This window comes from Mustela putorius, unplaced genomic scaffold (assembly GCF_011764305.1).
Source record: "Mustela putorius furo isolate JIRA1106 unplaced genomic scaffold, ASM1176430v1.1 tig00003858_pilon_pilon_pilon, whole genome shotgun sequence".
Classification (NCBI taxonomy): Eukaryota; Metazoa; Chordata; class Mammalia; order Carnivora; family Mustelidae; genus Mustela; species Mustela putorius.
The window spans coordinates 9,018,591-9,036,883 of NW_025422010.1; the positions used below are offsets into that span (position 1 = coordinate 9,018,591).

At 36.4% G+C, this 18,293-nt stretch overlaps 1 protein-coding gene across 4 annotated transcripts in view; it reads right to left on the reverse strand.

The window, feature by feature from the left end:
* TWSG1 (twisted gastrulation BMP signaling modulator 1) overlaps nucleotides 1–18,293 on the reverse strand; it is a 66,175-nt gene that overhangs the window by 30,560 nt on the left and 17,322 nt on the right. For 3 of the 4 annotated variants that reach the window (XM_045065374.1, XM_045065372.1, XM_045065373.1), the window contains exons 3-4: nucleotides 15,696–15,746; nucleotides 701–800 (exon numbers count right to left, since the gene is read on the reverse strand). In XM_045065374.1, the coding sequence (XP_044921309.1) occupies nucleotides 701–800; nucleotides 15,696–15,746 (151 nt within the window). The remainder of the gene's footprint in view (nucleotides 1–700; nucleotides 801–15,695; nucleotides 15,747–18,293) is intronic. The other variant, XM_004742710.3, reaches the window with a different exon arrangement.

An 18,293-nucleotide genomic window follows, 5' to 3' on the forward strand; every position in this document is an offset into this window, starting at 1 on the left:
AACTGAGCCACGCAGATGTGCTCCACTTTTTATTTAATACATCTTGGACACTATTCCTCAGCAAGCACTTAAAAATAACTTTTAGTTTCTCAAAAAAAAAAAAAAAAAAAAAAAAGCTTTTAATTTCTCAAGCATCTCTTAGTTAAGTCTTTTTTTTTTTTTTTTTTTTCAGTGGCAGGGAGGGGCAGAAGGAGAGGGACGGAGAGAATCCCAAGCAGGCCCCAGCCCAGCATGAAGCCCAATAAGGGCTCAATCTCACCACCCAACGACCGAGACCCAAGAAAAATCAAGAGCTGGGAGCTTAAATGATTGAGCTACCAAGGCAACTCATAGTGAAATCTTAGATAAAAGGAAGATAATCTATTTTTTAATATATGAAGTATTTTTCTCTATTTGGAACTATAACATAAGCTTCTTATTAAAAGTTCAACAGTATGAAATGTTAAAAATGAAAAGTAAAAAATTTCCATTGTTCCTCAAGAATAAGCTCTTTGAATTTCCTTCCAGAGCTTTTCAATAAAAATAAAACTGCACATCTATGTAAATATCATTCAATCCAAGCAAATGCAATAATGTTCTATATACCTACTACATCTATACTGACACTAATCTATACACATAAAATATACTTACATTCTTTAAAGTCCCTTAAAGTCAAAGATTCTGTGATAAACATGAACTTTCCTGCATGTCAACTTACCAACACAATCACAGCACTCATCCCAAAGGGTCCCAAGACACAACATACACTCTTTGCAGCAGGAACAATTTCCTTCTCCAGGTCGGCACTGGCAGAGCTCCTGGAAATAAGACAGATGTTCAAACTTAAAATTTCAAACATCTATGTTTAAAATTGTTAGTTTTTTACAGCAAAATTCCCATATTTGCATTTATAGTAATCTATTCTTCACACAGGTTTTTGTTTTTTTTTTTAAAGATCATTAACTGTTTGTAGGAACATAAATATCTACGACATCAAACAGATTTATATTTTCTTTTGGATGTACTCAGTTATCTATTTTGGATGCTTTTACCTAATTTTGAAACAGAGAAAACATTTAACTTTATAACCTGTAACTTTACCTCCTAAACTACCTTGAAAAATAGTTCAGAACAAGCACAAAACCTGCTTTTCAGCTATTAAATTCATTGTCCAAATTAAATGAAGAGCCAGCTTGTAGTGGGAGCTGTGGTTTCTCAATATGAGGAATATGAATAAATGCATCTTGCCAAAACTGCTATTTTTATTGACCTACAACATATTAAAGCAATGTGCTTGGTGTGGTAGACGATTTAAAAGAAGAGAGCAATTATAGCCTCTCTGTGTCCACCCATCCTCTTTGCAATGTAACTTTGCAGCTCTTCTGATCAAGGGACAGTGCCTATTTTCAGCCTGGCTTTAATCAGCAGAATTTGGGGGAAGTGACGTCATGTCAATTCTGAGTCTGGGTCTCCACAGCATTGAGTGCTCTCCCTCCTCTCAGAACTCCCAGTTGCCATGTGTAAGCCTGGGAGAAGGCCACATGGGCTTGGCCCACTTGAGCCATCCTATCTCATCTAGCCTCCAACCAACCAGCAGCTGATAAGAGACACAGAATGAGCCTAGAAAAACCATAGTCAATTGAGGCCCAGACTGCCAACCTACAGAAATAAGAGCTAAAAAAAAAATGGTTATTGTTTTAAGCCACTAAACTTTGCTTCCTAAATGAGGCTTCAGGGTAATTCCTTTAGTCCCTTCCACCAGACAGCTATTCCTCAACAAAGCCAACTTAAGGAGAAATTCTGTAGACACCATCGCTTACTCAGCTGTCCTTGGGTTATGAGATAACATACACATTTTTAAAAACTTAAACACAGTACATAATATTTATCACTATTAAGTTTATCTTACTACATTTCTAGACTACTGGAGTCATTCCATCACTCTAGTATGACATGATTTTTTGCATCACTGATACTTAATTCCTTGTTTCTTCTTCTCCAAAAGTCCCTTAGCTATTTCACATCATTTTTGAGAATCAACAGTTGTGCTATTTTCTAACTAACTCATGAGTTTCATGTCAGCGTATACCTGTATCCTAATGATATATGCAAGCAGAAATATTTTAGTACTTTGGAACTCTGTCTAGTCAGGCTGAATTCATGTACTGTAGAACTTAGGTAACTTTGCTAGGTCTCTTAGAAAGAGAGGGACTAAAGGGGCAGGGACCTACTGAGAAGTACAGATGCTTCATCATAAAACTGGTGATGCTTAATTCAGACAAGCTCAAATTTACTTGGAAACCTAGAAAATCAGAGTTGCCAAAGATATACTTTGTGACTTGTTTCCCCATAAAAATCTGTCCTATCTTTGGAATGAGAGAACATTTTTTAGTATGTTTTTTTAAAATACCATCAGAGTTAAGGATATTGATACTTACTGTTTTTTAGTTTTAAGGCTGCCACTTAGTCACAAGAAATAAAGCTTCTTTTAAATTTTAATTTACATTATACATAGAAAATAACCTTTTACTCTCTTAGTTGCTTGTATTTACATGATCTATTTAGCTCAGGAGAAGCAAATTAGAAAGTAACAAACTTATTCAAAGAATATATTTCTCCTTTTTCTCTCTATGGAAGCTTCCAAATAATAGCTTATTAAGTGAATGACTGTATATCATATTAAATAATTTGAAAATGAATGTCGGGACGCCTGGGTGGCTCAGTTGGTTAAGCGGCTGCCTTCAGCTCAGGTCATGATCCCAGGGTCCTGGGATCGAGTCCCACATCACGCTCCTTGCTCAGCAGGGAGCCTGCTTCTCCCTCTGCCTCTGCCTGCCTCTCTGTCTGCCTGTGCTCGCTTGCGCTCTCTCCCTCTCTCTCTGGCAAATAAATAAATAAAATCTTTAAAAAAAAAAGAAAATGAATGTCAATGTAATGGCTTCTAGTCTGAGTCATTAAAGCATTCATTATGTCTTTTTACTATCAGGGATCTGCAAGGTGTTTTAAATCGGAATGAAAGGGTGGTGATATTTTAGGATTACTGAGAACTAATGGAAGGTTAAAACTAAGACTACTTAACAGTTGCTTCAACTTGCCTGGATTATGTAGCCCTCAAGATTAAATCTATTTCACACCCTCTTAATAGACACCTGTACTTTTACATGTCAGTACGATGGAATAATGTACCCTAGTAATATGCTTAATGATTTATAATTTACTGATAGGACATAAAGGAGAAGCTACAGGAAACCCAAGATATGAGGGAAATAACTTGAAGATGAGCTTTATTACTACACTATTAAAATAACAAAAATCCAGGCAAAGACTTTCTTGGTAAAAATTACTATGAAAACTGGTTGAATGCCAAAGTAACAATATGCCAACTAATATTTTTCTTTCCTTCCATCTTCCTACAGAAAAGACTGAAAAATCTTTGTCCTAATAAAATAAACTTAATCACATAAATTAAGACATTTACAGAGTAAATAAGCCTAAAAATACATCAAATCTCTATTCTTCATAGGTAATATTAGCATTCTTTCCAGGAGATGGAAAAATAAGGAAAATGAGATCCTCAAATCAACTTTTTAGTCGGGATTTGTGCCTTTTCAATTTTCAGACACATAACTTTTCATTTTCCAGGGAAAAATTCCAGGCAAATTTAATATATGGAGTTTAGGATCTCAAAAACCTCACTGCAGATCAAGAGGGCAAAATACATGGGAAGCGTCTGCTTTATGACTATTGTTAAGAAAAAAATAGAAAGCAGTGAATTTTCATGTGTAAATAATGATGAATAATAACCCTGTGTGGCTCACCAAGTAATTCATTCTTTTCTGCTCACTTTACATGTCTCCCAAAATCACATTATTGAATGTTTGGTGGTAAACATCTTTGGAAATATACACTATAATTTTCTTGACAGCAAGAAAACAATGGTTAGGATGAATGTTTCTAAATATAAAAAGTACTTCTAACGTCCTTTGAACCTAAGGATTGGAAATACAAAAGAAGAAAAAACCCAACTCAGTATGTAACTCTGTAATGTATCAAGAATCACAGAAAAACATTAAGAACTACCTCATTTAAATTAAGCAGAGGACTGCCTGTGGCTCACTCATTTAAGCCTCCAACTCCTGCTTCTGGCTCAGATCACGATCTTAGGGTGGTAAGATGGAGTCCCGCATCAGGCTCTGCTCTCAGCAGGGGGTCTACTTCTCCCCCTCTCTCTCTCTCTTTCTGCCCTTCCTCCAGCTTCCATGCACATACCACCTCTTTCTCTAATAAATACATAAATCTTAAAAAAATAAATAAAGCAGTCTTCTTCACTTGAAGAGAAACCTTTAACAGTTTTAGTTACAAAGACATAAATGAATCTTCAGTAACCAGAAAGGCTTTCCTAAAGAGGTTACAGTCGAGGTAACAGGCATACTTTAAAAAAAAAAATTAAGTATTTTTAAAATTATGAAATACTAAAAAACATATGCTAGAGTAGAAGGAAAAACACCCCCAAATCCACGCCCTTTGGTAAATTCCTACACATTTCTAACAAAATCTTGACTGTATACTTTCCTGATCTAAAAAGATAAGCATTTCCCTATTGTAAGAATCTGTCAACATAATTTATTAACTGCGTAATAGTGTATTCTATGTACCAAAATTCAGAAATAGACCTTGAATCCTGATCCTTTCCACATCTTGTTCAATTTTTTTTTTAATTTAAAATTGTGTTCTTTAAACAGCCGCCACAGGGGTGCGCTGGCGCTGCTCTACCCCCTGCAGCACCTCTAGCACCACGGGGCAGCGGCAGCTGGGGAGGCTGGTGGAACAGCACTAGGGAAGCTGCAGCGGGGCCTGGCCTCGGCTTGTCAGACCCTGATACTTTGGATGACCTCACATGGAGGTCGAGGTGTTGCTGCAGAAAATGCTTCCAGGGTACAGAAAGATGCAGACACAGATGAACGTCGATGGGCTCCCCAATTCCTGAGTGTCCCACTTTCTTATTCTTTGTCAAAAACTTGATCGTTATTTTTCTCTACCTAAGTAGAAAATATGGTTGACTTGAGATGTGGAATTTTTCTGTTTGGACTGGCTATTTATATATTTTCCTAACCTCACATGACCAAACTTGAGTACTGCTAAGTTGGATGGAACATGTGATCACAGCCTAACTCAAAGTTCACAGAAGTCTAAAATAAAGACTGATTCAATACTTCCACTTGTTTACTGCTATTACCTCCCCTAAAGTTCCTAAGTAGGTTTTATATAACACTAAAAAGCACTGTGCTAAGCATTTTACATGCATTATCTTGACTCTCATAAAGACCCTTTCAAGGCAGTTATTAGCCTCATTTTTCAAATAGGATTATAAAATTTGTACATCATTCAGTAAGGGGCTGAGATCTGACCCCAGTTTTGGTTAGATATTCTTGTTTTTCAAACACTGGAATGAGAAATATAAAGCTTATTTCTTATTAATTTAGCATTTCAATAATTACAGTTATTACTTTCTTAGAGAGATGAACCCATAATTAAACCTAAACAATCCTCTAAGTCGTTCAGTCAAAGGCATTATTATATCTTTCACTCTCTACCTGAATACAATTAGAAGTGCTACTGCCCAAGTTTAATCATTGTTTGTAAAGGTAAAATAAGTATCACTGGCTAAGAGTTGCAAAACCAGTGAGTTGGAATTTAATACTTAATTCTTTCGTTGCTTCAGCCAGTTAATGACCACATCATCTGCTTCTCAAGTCTCAGAGAAAGTGTTGATGTTGCTCCTGAGACAGTTGAGAAGGCTGAGAAGTAGTAGGTTAGTGATTTGTCTGAGTTCCTGCAACCAGGGCTCTGACATCAGGTCTTCTGACTCAAAGCTGTTCCACCAGCACTGCTCTTGCATGCTAGTCAGAGTAACAGGGAATAAGACATATGTTCTCTGAGTGAGGTACTATGCTAGGTGTTTGTAAAGTAATCACATTGTTCAATAAACTTATGATGGAAAAAATAAAAACGTTATACTAAAGGAGAAACAGAAATTTTTATATCTGGGTTTTCCTAATATGGACCAGCATGAATATTCAGAATTTGGCAAGCTGCTTTAAAAGCTTCTATGAAATGAAAATCTGGCAGGATGAAAATTTTTAGGGAGAATCTAATAATTTAAAACATTATTACATTTATATTAGAAAAATCTTGAATATCTCAGAGAATTTCAAATCTCTGAATGCCCGAAGACAGAGATTTTACATAATTATTCAATCAAGAGTCCATCATATCTATTGTCTATACAACTAAGTTTTGGTGAGATCTTAATCCTCTGCAAAATAAATTGAGGGGAAAGGGTGGGAGTCTTCTAACTTTAAGAGTTAAAATTTGTTGGGACACCTGGGTGGCTCAGTTGCCTGACTGAGCTCAGTCAGCATCTGACTCTTGATTTTGGCTCAGGTCGTGATCTCAGGGTTATAAGAGGGAGTCCTATGATAGGCTCTGTGCTGGATGTGGAACCTGCTTAAGATTCTCTCTTCTGGGATGCCTGGGTTGCTCAGTAAGTTAAGCATCTACCTTCAGCTCAGGTCATGATCTCAGGGTCCTGGGATTGAGTCCTGTATCAGGCTCCCTGCTGAGCAAGGTATCCAAGTGAAGCAATAGCTATCAAGGAGCTTTGGTGACACAGCGGTCCTGCTCCTAGGTATTTACTCAAGAGATATGAAAACATATGCCCACACAAAGACCTATAAGTGAAAGTAAATACCAACTTTATTCATAATCACCAAAAACCCAATGTCCATCCACTAGTGAATGAATAAACAAATGTCGTACATCCACACAATGAAATACTACTCAACAATAACCTGATACATCCAAGGGATTAATCTCAGAAGCATTATACAAAATGAAAGAAGCCAGGCAGACACAAATGCATCAAACAGCACAATTCTGCTCAAAAGACATTCTGAAAAAGGCAAAACCGTAAGGAAAAAAACCAAATCAGTGGTTGACAAGTGCTGAGTCTGGGAAGGGGGCTAGTTTTTACTATAAAGAGACAGAAGAGGGCTGTTAAGGGACACTGTTCCCTGTCTTGACTGTGGTAGTGGTTACACAGAAGAATATGTTTGTCCAAAACCATAGAAAGTGAACTGTATTGTATGTGAGTCATACCGAAATGTATCTGGCCCAAAAAAAAGTGCTCTGGGAGATAAGAGAATACTTAATTTCACCTTTGAAAGATGAGTATGGTACACTGTGGCCCATAAATTTATTATTTTGATAAACCTGAATTCAAAATATATACAAACCAGTACTGAAGAAAGCAATGAAGAAGACAGTTATTCTAACTCTGAAAATGTATTTCTCTATTTTACTTTGATGCTAAAGCTAAATTTCTCTAAACTAACATAATTTTCTTTTTACAAAGAAACCTAAAACAATACTAGTGAAAAATGCAGAACACAAAACTTATATATAATTGTTAAAAATCACCTAAATAGGGGCGTCTGGCTGGCTCGGCTGGTAGAGCATGTGACTCTTGGTCTTGAGGTCGTATGTTTGAGCACCACATTGGGTTCAGAGATAACTTAAAAATGAAAAAATCTTTTAAAAAATCACCTAAACATAGAATAAAAACCTAGAAAGAGCTATATCAAAGTATTAAGAGTAGTCTATGTTTAGAAAATAGCACTATGGGGCGCCTGGGTGGCTCAGTGGGTTAAGCCACTGCCTTCGGCTCAGGTCGTGATCTCAGAGTCCTGGGATCGAGTCCCGCATCGGGCTCAATGCTCAGCGGAGCGCCTGCTTCCCTCTCTCTCTGCCTGCCTCTCCATCTACTTGTGATTTCTCTCTGTCAAATAAATAAATAAATAAAAATCTTAAAAAAAAAAAATAAAGTCTTCAAAAAAAAAACAAAAAAACAAAACAAACAAACAAAAAAAAAGAAAATAGCACTATGAATGATTCCTTTCCTTTTTCTACTTCAATGTATTTTTTTAATTTCCTCACAGAAAAAATTCCCATTTTGTAAGTATAAAATATTTTTATAATGGCAAGTAAATATTTAATTATTTAGGTATTATGACTTCTTTATCCAGTTTAATGTTTGTAAAATAAAACGATACTCAAAAACACCAACCAAGATTCTTAAACATTAAATTAAGCAAACTCCAAGTATTTAAAATATCTTGATCTTAACACCCTCCCCCCAACAAGGAAGATGGTAGAGTAGGAGGATCCTAAGTTAACTCAATTTAACTAAGTTAACCTCATCCTAAGGATAAAACTTAAGCATACAATCCTAAGGATAACACCCACATGAGTGTAAATAACCCAGAAAACGACCAAAGACTGGCAGAATAGACTTTCCACAGCTAAATATAGAGAAGAGTCCACACTGAAGAGAATAGGGAGGGTGGAAGATGCAGTGGGGAGCTAAATAGACCCATGAGACTATCTGCTAGAGGCAAGGATGCCATGGGTGTAGAGAAGGGACAGAAACAGACCCTCATGCCAAGCACCCCAGGCACAGGAAACCCTCATGGGGAAGAAGAATCCTCATAACATCTGGCTTTGAAAACATAATAATTTTGCGAGTTCTCACAATCAGTGGGGCTTAACACTTGGAACTTAAAAACCAGTGGGCTCAGCTCTAGAAAAGCCAAAAGGCATAAGAAACTGAGTCCCAGCCCTTAAAGTTACAGCATAGAAAAAGCAGAGTGAAAGATGCCTGGGGTATAGAGAAGAGATTTGTTTACTAATCTCAGAGCTCGGATGCTAGGAGCCTTCTCCAGGAACAAAAGAGGTGGAGAGTGCAATTTGCCTGTCTACCCCCCAGCCTAGATACTCAGACACCTGAGAGGACACCCGCAGACCATAATACTCTCCACCTAGCTTGTATTTCTTGCAGATCTGCCCCTTCCAATATGCCCTTTGCAAGAACCTATACCCCCTAAAGGGGGCAGCACCACTCCAAAGGGATTCCAGTCCAGGGAAAAGGGAGATAACCTCACATCCATCAGGCTGAAGCCACAGTGAAATAAAACTAAAGTTTCTCAGGGGACAACACAGGGAAAACACCTAGCAGTTCGGTGCTACTGCATCTCTAGCAAATGCCTGGTGTGACTCATCTCAAGCCCAAGGCAGCCCCAGACTGGTCCCATAACAATACAGGGACCAAATCCTGCCCACAATGGCAGAGAGAGCCACTGCAGACAACTGAAAGGAAAGTGGCCCAGCCACAACAGTAGAGCAGAGGCAGCACCCATACGAGTCATCCCTGAAGCACCAAGTTCTGGTAAACAGGTGACATGACACTGGAGGGCACTACAGGACCTCTTCTTCATACAGTTGCTACTTTCTAGAGTAGGAGACATAGCTGACCTTCCTAACACAGAAACAGACACAAGAGTTCATCAAAATTAGGAGACAGAAAAATATGTCTCGAGAGAAAAAACAGGAAAAAAGATCACAGCAAGATAGCTAAATGAAACAGAGATAAGTAATACAGTTGATAGAGAATTTAAAGTAATCATCAAAAAGATACCCAGTGCACTCAAGAGTGGAAGACCTCAGTGAGATTCTCAACAGACAGAAACACAAAAAAGAGCAAACAACAAACATAAAGAACCAATCAATCAGAGATGAAGAACTCAGTAACTGAAATTTAAAATATACTAGAGGGAATAAAAAGTAAATTAGAGGAAGCAGAAGAACAGATCAGTGAACTGAAGGTCAAAGTAATGAAAAGCAATCAAGCTGAACAGAATAGAGAAGAAATAATAACAAAATATGAAAATATGGGGTGCCTAGGTGGCTCAGTGGATTAAAGCCCTTGTCTTCAGCTCAGGTCATGATCCCGGACCCTGGGATGGAGCCCCACATCATCGGGCTCTCTGCTCAGCAGGGACCCTGCTTCCCCCTCTCTCTCTGCCTGTCTCTGCCTACTTGTGATCTCTGTCTGTCAAATAAATAAATAAAATCTTAAAAAAAAAAGAATTAAAAAAAAATGAAAATAGAGTAAGGAAATGCAGTGACCCCATCAGGGGTTAGAACATTCACAGGAATCCAGAAGGAGAAAATAGAGAAAAGGGGGACAGAAAATTTATTCAAAAAATAATAGTTGAAAACTTCCCGAGTCTGGGGAAAGAAAGAGAAATCCAGATGCAGGAGACCCAGAGAGCTCCCAACACAATCAACCCAAAGAAGTTCCACACCAAGACACATAGTAAATAAAATGGCAAAGAGTAGATATAAAGAAAGAATTATAAAAGCAGCAAGAGAGAAAAGAAAACAGTTACATACAAGGGAAACCCTGTAAGGCTATAAGCTGATTTTTTAGCAGAAACTTTACAAGCCAGAAGAGGGTGGCATGCTATATATTCAAAGTGTTGAAAGAAAAAGAAAAACCTGCAACCAAGAATACTCTATCTAGCCAGGCTATCATTCAGAACACAAGGAGAGATAAAGAGTTTCCCAAACAAACAGAAGCCAAAGGAATTAATCACCAGGAAACCAGCGTTACAAGAAATGTTAAAGAGTACTTGCTGAGTGGAAAGACCATAAATGAGAGTAAGAAATACAGGAAGTATAGCAGTAGTAAAGTTTAGCATAGCAATAAAAATCACCCAAGGATCCACAAAATGAAAGGATGAAAAGTATGATACCATATACCTAAAACATGGGAGGGGCAGACATTTAGTGCTTTTAGAATGAGTTCAAACTTAAGCAATCAACTTAATACAGACTGCTACATGCATAAGATGTCCTATATAAAACTAATGGTAAACACAAATAAAAAACCAGTAACAGATATACCAAAGACCAAGAAGAGAATCCAAATATATTAATGAAGAAAGCCAGCAAACTGTGAGAGAAGAGAGCAGGAAAAGAAAGGAATAGAGAAGAACTACAAAAACAACCATAAAACAAGAAACAAAATGGCAATAAATACAATAAATAAATAAATAGGTACAATAAATACCTACCAATAAATACTATAAATGTACATGGACTAAATGCTCTAGTCAAAAGATACAGGGTGCTGGAATGGATGAAAAAGTAAGACCGATCTATATGCTGTCTACAAGACGCTCATTTCAGACCTAATGACATCTGCAGACTGGAAGTGAAAGAGTGGAAAACCATCTATCATGCAAATGTAAGTGAAAAGAAAGCCAAGGTAGCAATACTTATATTGGACAAAATAGACTTTAAAACAAAGACTGTAATAAGAGACCAAAGACACTATTTAATTATAAAGGGAACAATCCAACAAGAAGACAAAACAACTGTAAATATTTATGCATCCAATACAGGAGCACCCAAATATATAAAGCACCTAATAACAAACATAAAGGAAGTAATGAATGATAATGCAATAACAGTAGGGGACTGTATCACCACACTGACATCAATGGAGAGATAACTTGAACAGAAAATCAACCAGGAAACAGTGGCTTTGAATGACACATTGGACCAGACAGATCTAATACATATATTCAGAACTTTACATCCTAAAACAGCAGAATACAGATTCTTCTCAAGTGCACATGAAACATTCTCTAGAACATATCATCTACTAGGCCACAAAATAAGTCAATAAATGAAAAAAGTCTGCAGTTATACTATGCATCTTTTCCGATGAAAATGCTATGAAAATAGAAATCAAGTACAATAAAAAAAAAAGTCAGGAAAAAACATAAATACATGGAAGTTGAATAAAATGTTACTAAACAATGAATGGGTCAACCATTAAATTAAAGAGGAAATCAAAAAGTATATGGAGACAAATGAAAATACAATGATTAAAAATCTTTGGGATGTAGCAAAAGCTGTTCTAAGGGGGAAGTTTATAACAATGTAGGCCTACCTCAAAAAGTAAGAAAAATCTCAAACAATCTAAGTTTACACCAAAAGGAATTCTCATATACTGTTTGTGTAAGAGCAAACAAAACCCAAAATCAGTAGAAAGAAGGAAATAATAAAGACTAGAGCAGAAATAAACAAAATAGAAAAAAAAAAAATAGAACAGATCAATGAAACCAAGATCTGATTCTTTCAAAAGTTCAGCAAAGTTGACAAACCTTTAGTCAGGTTCGTTTAAAAAAGAGAGAGAAAGAGAGAAGACTCATATAAATCAAATCAGAAGTTAAAGATGAAAAATAGCCAGCACCACACAATTACAAAGGATAAATACTGTTAAATATTTATATTTAATAAAAGAGTATGAAAAATCTTATGCTAAAAACTGGGCAACCTAGAAGAGATGAATAAATTCATAGAAATACATAACCTCCCACACTGAAACAGGAAAAAATAGAAAATTTGAACAGGTCATTTACCAGCAATGAAATTGAGTAAATAACAAAAAAATTACTAGCAAACAAAAGTCCAGGACCTGGTATCTCCACGGGAATTCTACCAAACATTTAAAGAAGAGTTAATACCAATTCTTCTCAAATTATTCCAAAAAATTAAAGAGGAAGGAAACCTTCTAAATTCATTCTATGAGGCCAGCATTACCCTGACACTAAAACCAAAGACACAACAAAATAAGAGAAATATAGGGAAGTATCTTGATGAAGCAGATGCAAAATCCTCAACAAAATATTAGCAAACTGAACCCAAACATACATTTAAAAAATTATTGACCATGATCAAGTGGGATTTATTCCAGGGATGCAAGCCTGGTTCAATATTTACAAATCAATCAACATGACACATCATAAAAATAAGAGAAAGAATAAAAACCACATGAGCATTTCAACAGATGGAGAAAAAGTATCTGATCAAGTATGACATCCATTCATGATAAAACGCTTCAACAAAGTAGGTCTAGAGGGAACATACTGCAACATAATAAAGGCCATATATGAAAAACCCACAGCTAACATCACACTCACTGGTGAAAAACTGAGAGCTTTTCCCCTAAGATCAGGAACAAGACAAGGATGTCCACTCTTACCACTTTTATTCAACATAGTACTGGAAGTCCTAGTCACAGCAATCAGAGAGGAAAAAAATAAAAGACATCCAAGTTGGTTAAGGAAAAAGGAAAACTTTCACTCTTTGCAGATGACATGACCCTATATATAGAATTGCTGAATCACTATATTGTACACCTGAAGCTAACACTGTATGTTAACTATATGGGAATTAAATAATTTTGTATGTTAACTGTACAGGAATTAAAAAAATTATTTGTAAGAACAAAGCTAATTAAGTAAATGAATCTCATGTAAGCATCAGTAATCAACAAAGCATTAGGTTATACCTATGCTGACGTACTTTTACAACCTTTACTTAGGTCAAATGGATTTTTTTTAAGAGGGAGAGAGTAGGGGTAGGTGGGGGTAGGGTAGCAGGAGAGAGAACCTTAAGCAGGCTCTATGCCTACCATGGAGCCTGATTCAGGGCTCTATCTCACAATCCTGAGATTGTGACCTAAACTTAGATCAAGAGTCACATTTAAGCAACTGAGTCACCAAGGCACCCCTCAGATGGATATTTATTTATTTTTAAAAGATTTTATTTATTTATTTGACAGAGATCACAAGTAGGCAGAGAGGCAGGAGGGGGTGGGGGGAAGCAGTCTCCCTGCTGAGCAGAGAGCCCAATGGAGGGCTCCATCCCAGGACCCTGAGATCATGACCTGAGCTGAAGGCAGAGGCTTAACCCACTGAGCCACCCAGGAGCCCCTCAGGTGGATATTTAAAAACAAACACAGAACAAGACATCCTCAAAAAATCAGACTTTATTCAAAAGAATGAACATAATTATAATTAGGTTACAATAAATCTGTTATGATGTCAATGCTCTTTAAGAAGACCATCAGAAAAACTTTCAAACTTTGAATGAAAGTATCTAAACTGAATTTTATTATCATGTTGCTCTTTATAAATTCTGACTGATTAGTAAACTTTTGCCCTAAAAATAATTTAAATTTAAGTGAAACACTACTGAAAACAGAATTTATTCTTTTGGTTAAATAAATCAGCATACAAGTTCATGTATGAACTATCAAAATATATCAAATGGCACCCATTTCTTACATAAACATAGCCGTAAAATTTAATCTTACTTACTTTAAAAGTGGCCCAATAAGGTGCTTTAAAATAATCCAAATTGGATGAAGTGGGGGTATGGATTAAACTGGACTGGCCATATGTGGATCACTGTGGAGCTGAGGGATAAGTAAACTGGATATGGGCATATTTTACTATACTCTCTATTATTATAGGCTTATTTGAAAATTTCTAAGTGCCCCAATGAAATCTTCCTCTTTGTCTTCATGTAATAATTCAACAGGTGAGGGACACCTGGGAGGTGCTGTTGGTTAAGTGTCATTGGTTAAGTGTCGCACACTTAGCTTTGGCTCAGATCATGATCTCAGGAGTCATGAGATGAAGCCCCACATCAGGCTTCCCACCCACTGTGGAGAGTCCACTTGAGATTCTCTCTCCCTTGCTCTCTGCCCCTCCCACTCATGCTCACTTCCTCTCTAAATATTTTTTTACAGATTTTATTTATTTATTCAACAAAGATCATAAGTAGGCAGAGAAGCAGGCAGAGAGAGGAGGAAGCAGGCTCCCTGCGGAGCAGAGAGCCTTATGTGGGGGCGATCCCAGGACCCTGGGATTATGACCTGAGCTGAAAGCAGAGGCTTTAACCCACTGAACCACCCAGGCACCCCTCTCTCTAAATATTTAAAAAACAAAATAGAATAAAAATAATTCAACAGGTGAAAAAGCCAATGAAAATAAATTTTAGTTTACTTTAGCAACTGATTCTAACCACATTAAACATCTGAGAGGAAGACAATGACTTATTCTTTCCTTAAATTACATCAGGCCTAACTCATTACTTTTGGGTATTAATTTCAAAGATTTTTATGAGGTGGTAACTGAAGCAAAACAGTACACAAATTGAGTTGCAACCACAACTTTTGAGAGCAGTGAAGTAGAATCAAGAAGAAAAAACATTAAAGGAAAATAAGGTAAGTTTTTCAAGGAAAGAAGAAACACTGTATGTTGTAAACCAAAGTACTACTAGTATAATAACAAATCAAGGTAACTGTAGCAAGAGACTAATATGAAATTTAGCACTGAATTTAAAAAAAGGATGAAAAAGTTAATTTTTTAGTTTATTGTAATTAAAAAGCCCTGAAATTATCTGAACTACATATATATATATATATATATATATATATATATATATATACACATACATACATACATATGGGTTTTTTAAAAGATTTTATTTATTTATTTGACAGAGAGAGAGAGAGCACGCACAAGTAGGCAGATAGGCATGCAAAGAGGTGGGGGGAAGCAGACTCCCTGTTGAGCAGAGAGCCCGATAAGGGGCTTGATACCAGGACCTTAAAATCATGACCTGAGCTGAAGGCAGAGGCTTACCCCACTGAGCCACCCAGGCACCCCTGAACTACTTATATTTTTAACTTAGGTCAAAATACACTAAAAGAAACTAGATTAATAAAAAATCATTTAGAAATCCCAACTTATTTCAGAAAATCTAAGATTTGACAGTTAAAAAAAGCAAACTGTTGATTTAGTACATGAAAGTGCTAAATAAATACTCAGATAACAAGTAAAGTGCTAAAATAAGGCACCAATGATCTCTGAACATAAATTTGAATATTTTCATGAAATATAATATTTATATTATCCTAAATATGACCATAAATGTTTGCCAAAAGTACTCACAAGACACTGAGGGGTTTTTCCATTCATAATAAAAAACAGGTCTTGAGATTTCTGGGGTAGAAGCACAATATTAATACAAACTTTAAATGTTCTTTTCACAGAAGAAGAAAAACTAGTAAATATGTAGTTAAAAGCAAAATCTTGTAGAACCATTTTTCCCCCTGAAATAGAACAGCTAAACCATTCATTATATGAGCAAGGAAATACACCAAGACGACAATTTTACTTCCTTGATGTTTAAAGTTAGATTTCTTCCCTGCCAGAAACAAAAATAAATATTTATACAGGGACCACCGTTATGCATAGCAACTTGTAGGAGTGGCGGGAATGACCATGCTGCTTTGCAACTATGTGGGTAACAAATATTTACATGACTATGAGCTCCCAGGGAAAATTTTTTATACTCTGTTATTTCATTAGTAGCAGAGCGCTCAACATAAACAAATGTTCTAACTTATCCTCACAGTACATCATTTCAACCCTACAAATGTTGTTCAAACCAAACCAAAATAACAAAAAGAGAATCGGAAATTCCCCATAAGAGGGAAGTAATCTCTTTCTTTAAACTTCTATAGCATTGCCCTTCTCAAAGTACTTATCTCCCACCTTCATTTCTGTTCCTGTTCTTCTTCCACAGTTTAAGGAGAAAAACTATTATTGTTATCTTAAATGTCAACATGCCTTATACTTTGCTAAATTTACAAAGAATTTTAATGATAACTTAGTATGGTGCAATGGAAAGAAAACCTCAGTAATCCTTAACTTTTCCAGAACCATCAATCCCTCTGAGAACCTCTGAAAGTTATGGACATTTCTTCTATGAAAACTGTACACTTACAATTTTACATATAATTTTGAAGATCCTCTAAAGCCTTTAAAGGATCCATTGACCCCAGTTAACAATTCCTGGCACAAGAAATCTTGCAGAATGAAGAACAGGATGGTGAAAACAAACTTAAGATCTAAAACAGTATATATAAGCAATTAACAATCTGATAATGAAATTAAGAAAACAATTCCATTTACAATACCAAAAAGAATAAAATACTTACAAATAAATTTAACAAAAGTATAAGAACTCATACTCTGACAACTGCAAAATATTGTTGAAAGAAATTAAAGAAAAATCTAAATAAAAGGAAAGACATTCACGTTCATGAATCAGAAGAGTTAACACTGTTAAGATGGCAAGACCTCCCAAACTGATCTACAGACTCTACAGATTCAGTGCAATCCCTTTCAGAATCCCAGCTGGCAACACCAAAGACACAATCTTGAACAAAAAAATGGAGAAGTTGGACCTCATTAAAATTAAAACCTTCTGCTCTGCGGGCTCCTGGCTGGCTCAGTCAGAACACCATGTGACTCTTGATCTTGGGGTCATTAGTTCGAGCCTCACATGAGGTGTAGAGATTACTTAAATAAATTTTTTAAAACAAATTAAAGAAACAAAATCAGAAACAAAAAAACACTTCTGATCTGCAAAATACACTGTCAAGAGAATGGGAAGACAAGCCAGAGACTGATATTTGCAAAAGACATAAAGGATTGTTATCCAAAATATACAAAGAACTTTTAAAACTCAATGGTAAGAAAATGGATAATTCTATTTAAAAGTGGGCAAAAGACACAGGCATCTACCAAAGATGATATATAGATGGCAAATAAAGCATATGAAAAGATGGTCAGTATCATGCTGGTAGAGAAATGCAAATTAAAATAACAAGACTCAGGGCACCTGGGTGGCTCAGTGGGTTAAGCCTCTGCCTTCGGCTCAGGTCATGATCCCGGAGTCCAGGGATCAAGTCCCGCATCGGGCTCTCTGCTCAGCAGGGGGCCTGCTTCCCTCTCTCTCTCTGTCTGCCTCTCTGCCTACTAGTGATCTCTGTCAAATAGATAAGTAAAATCTTTTAAAAAAATAAAATAATGAGACTCTGGGTGCCTTGGTGACTCAGTCGGTTAAGCATCTAATTTTCGATCTCAGCTCAGGTCCTGATCTCAGGGTTGTGAGTTCAAGCCCTGTGTTGGGCCCCACATTGGCCATGGAGCCTACTTAAAAAAATAAATAAAACAAAATAATGAGACACCAATATATACCTGTCAGAATGGCTAAAATTCCAAAACGCTGAGATCACTAGGATTGACAAGGATGTAGAGCCACTTTGGAAGATGGTTTGGCAGTTCCTTACAAACGTAAACATACCCTTAGATATGATCTAGCAGTTGTGCTTCTTGGTATTTATCATAAGCTGAGAATTTATGTCCAAACAAAAATCTGCACATGGATGTTTGTAGCAACTTTACTGTTAACTGCCAAAACTTAGTAGTAATCAAGATATCTCTCAACAGTAGAATGGACAAATTATAGTACATCTATACAATGGAATATAAATCAGCAATAAAAAGAAATTATCTATTAAACCACAGAAAGACACGGGAAAACCTGAAATGCATACTGCTAAGTGAAAGAAAGCAGCCTGGAAAGGCCATATACTATATAATTCCAATTATACAACATACTGGAAACAAAACTATAGAGATAGTAAGAGAGATTAGTGGTTGCCAGAGGCTGGGGAGGGGTAGGAGGGAGGGGAAGGA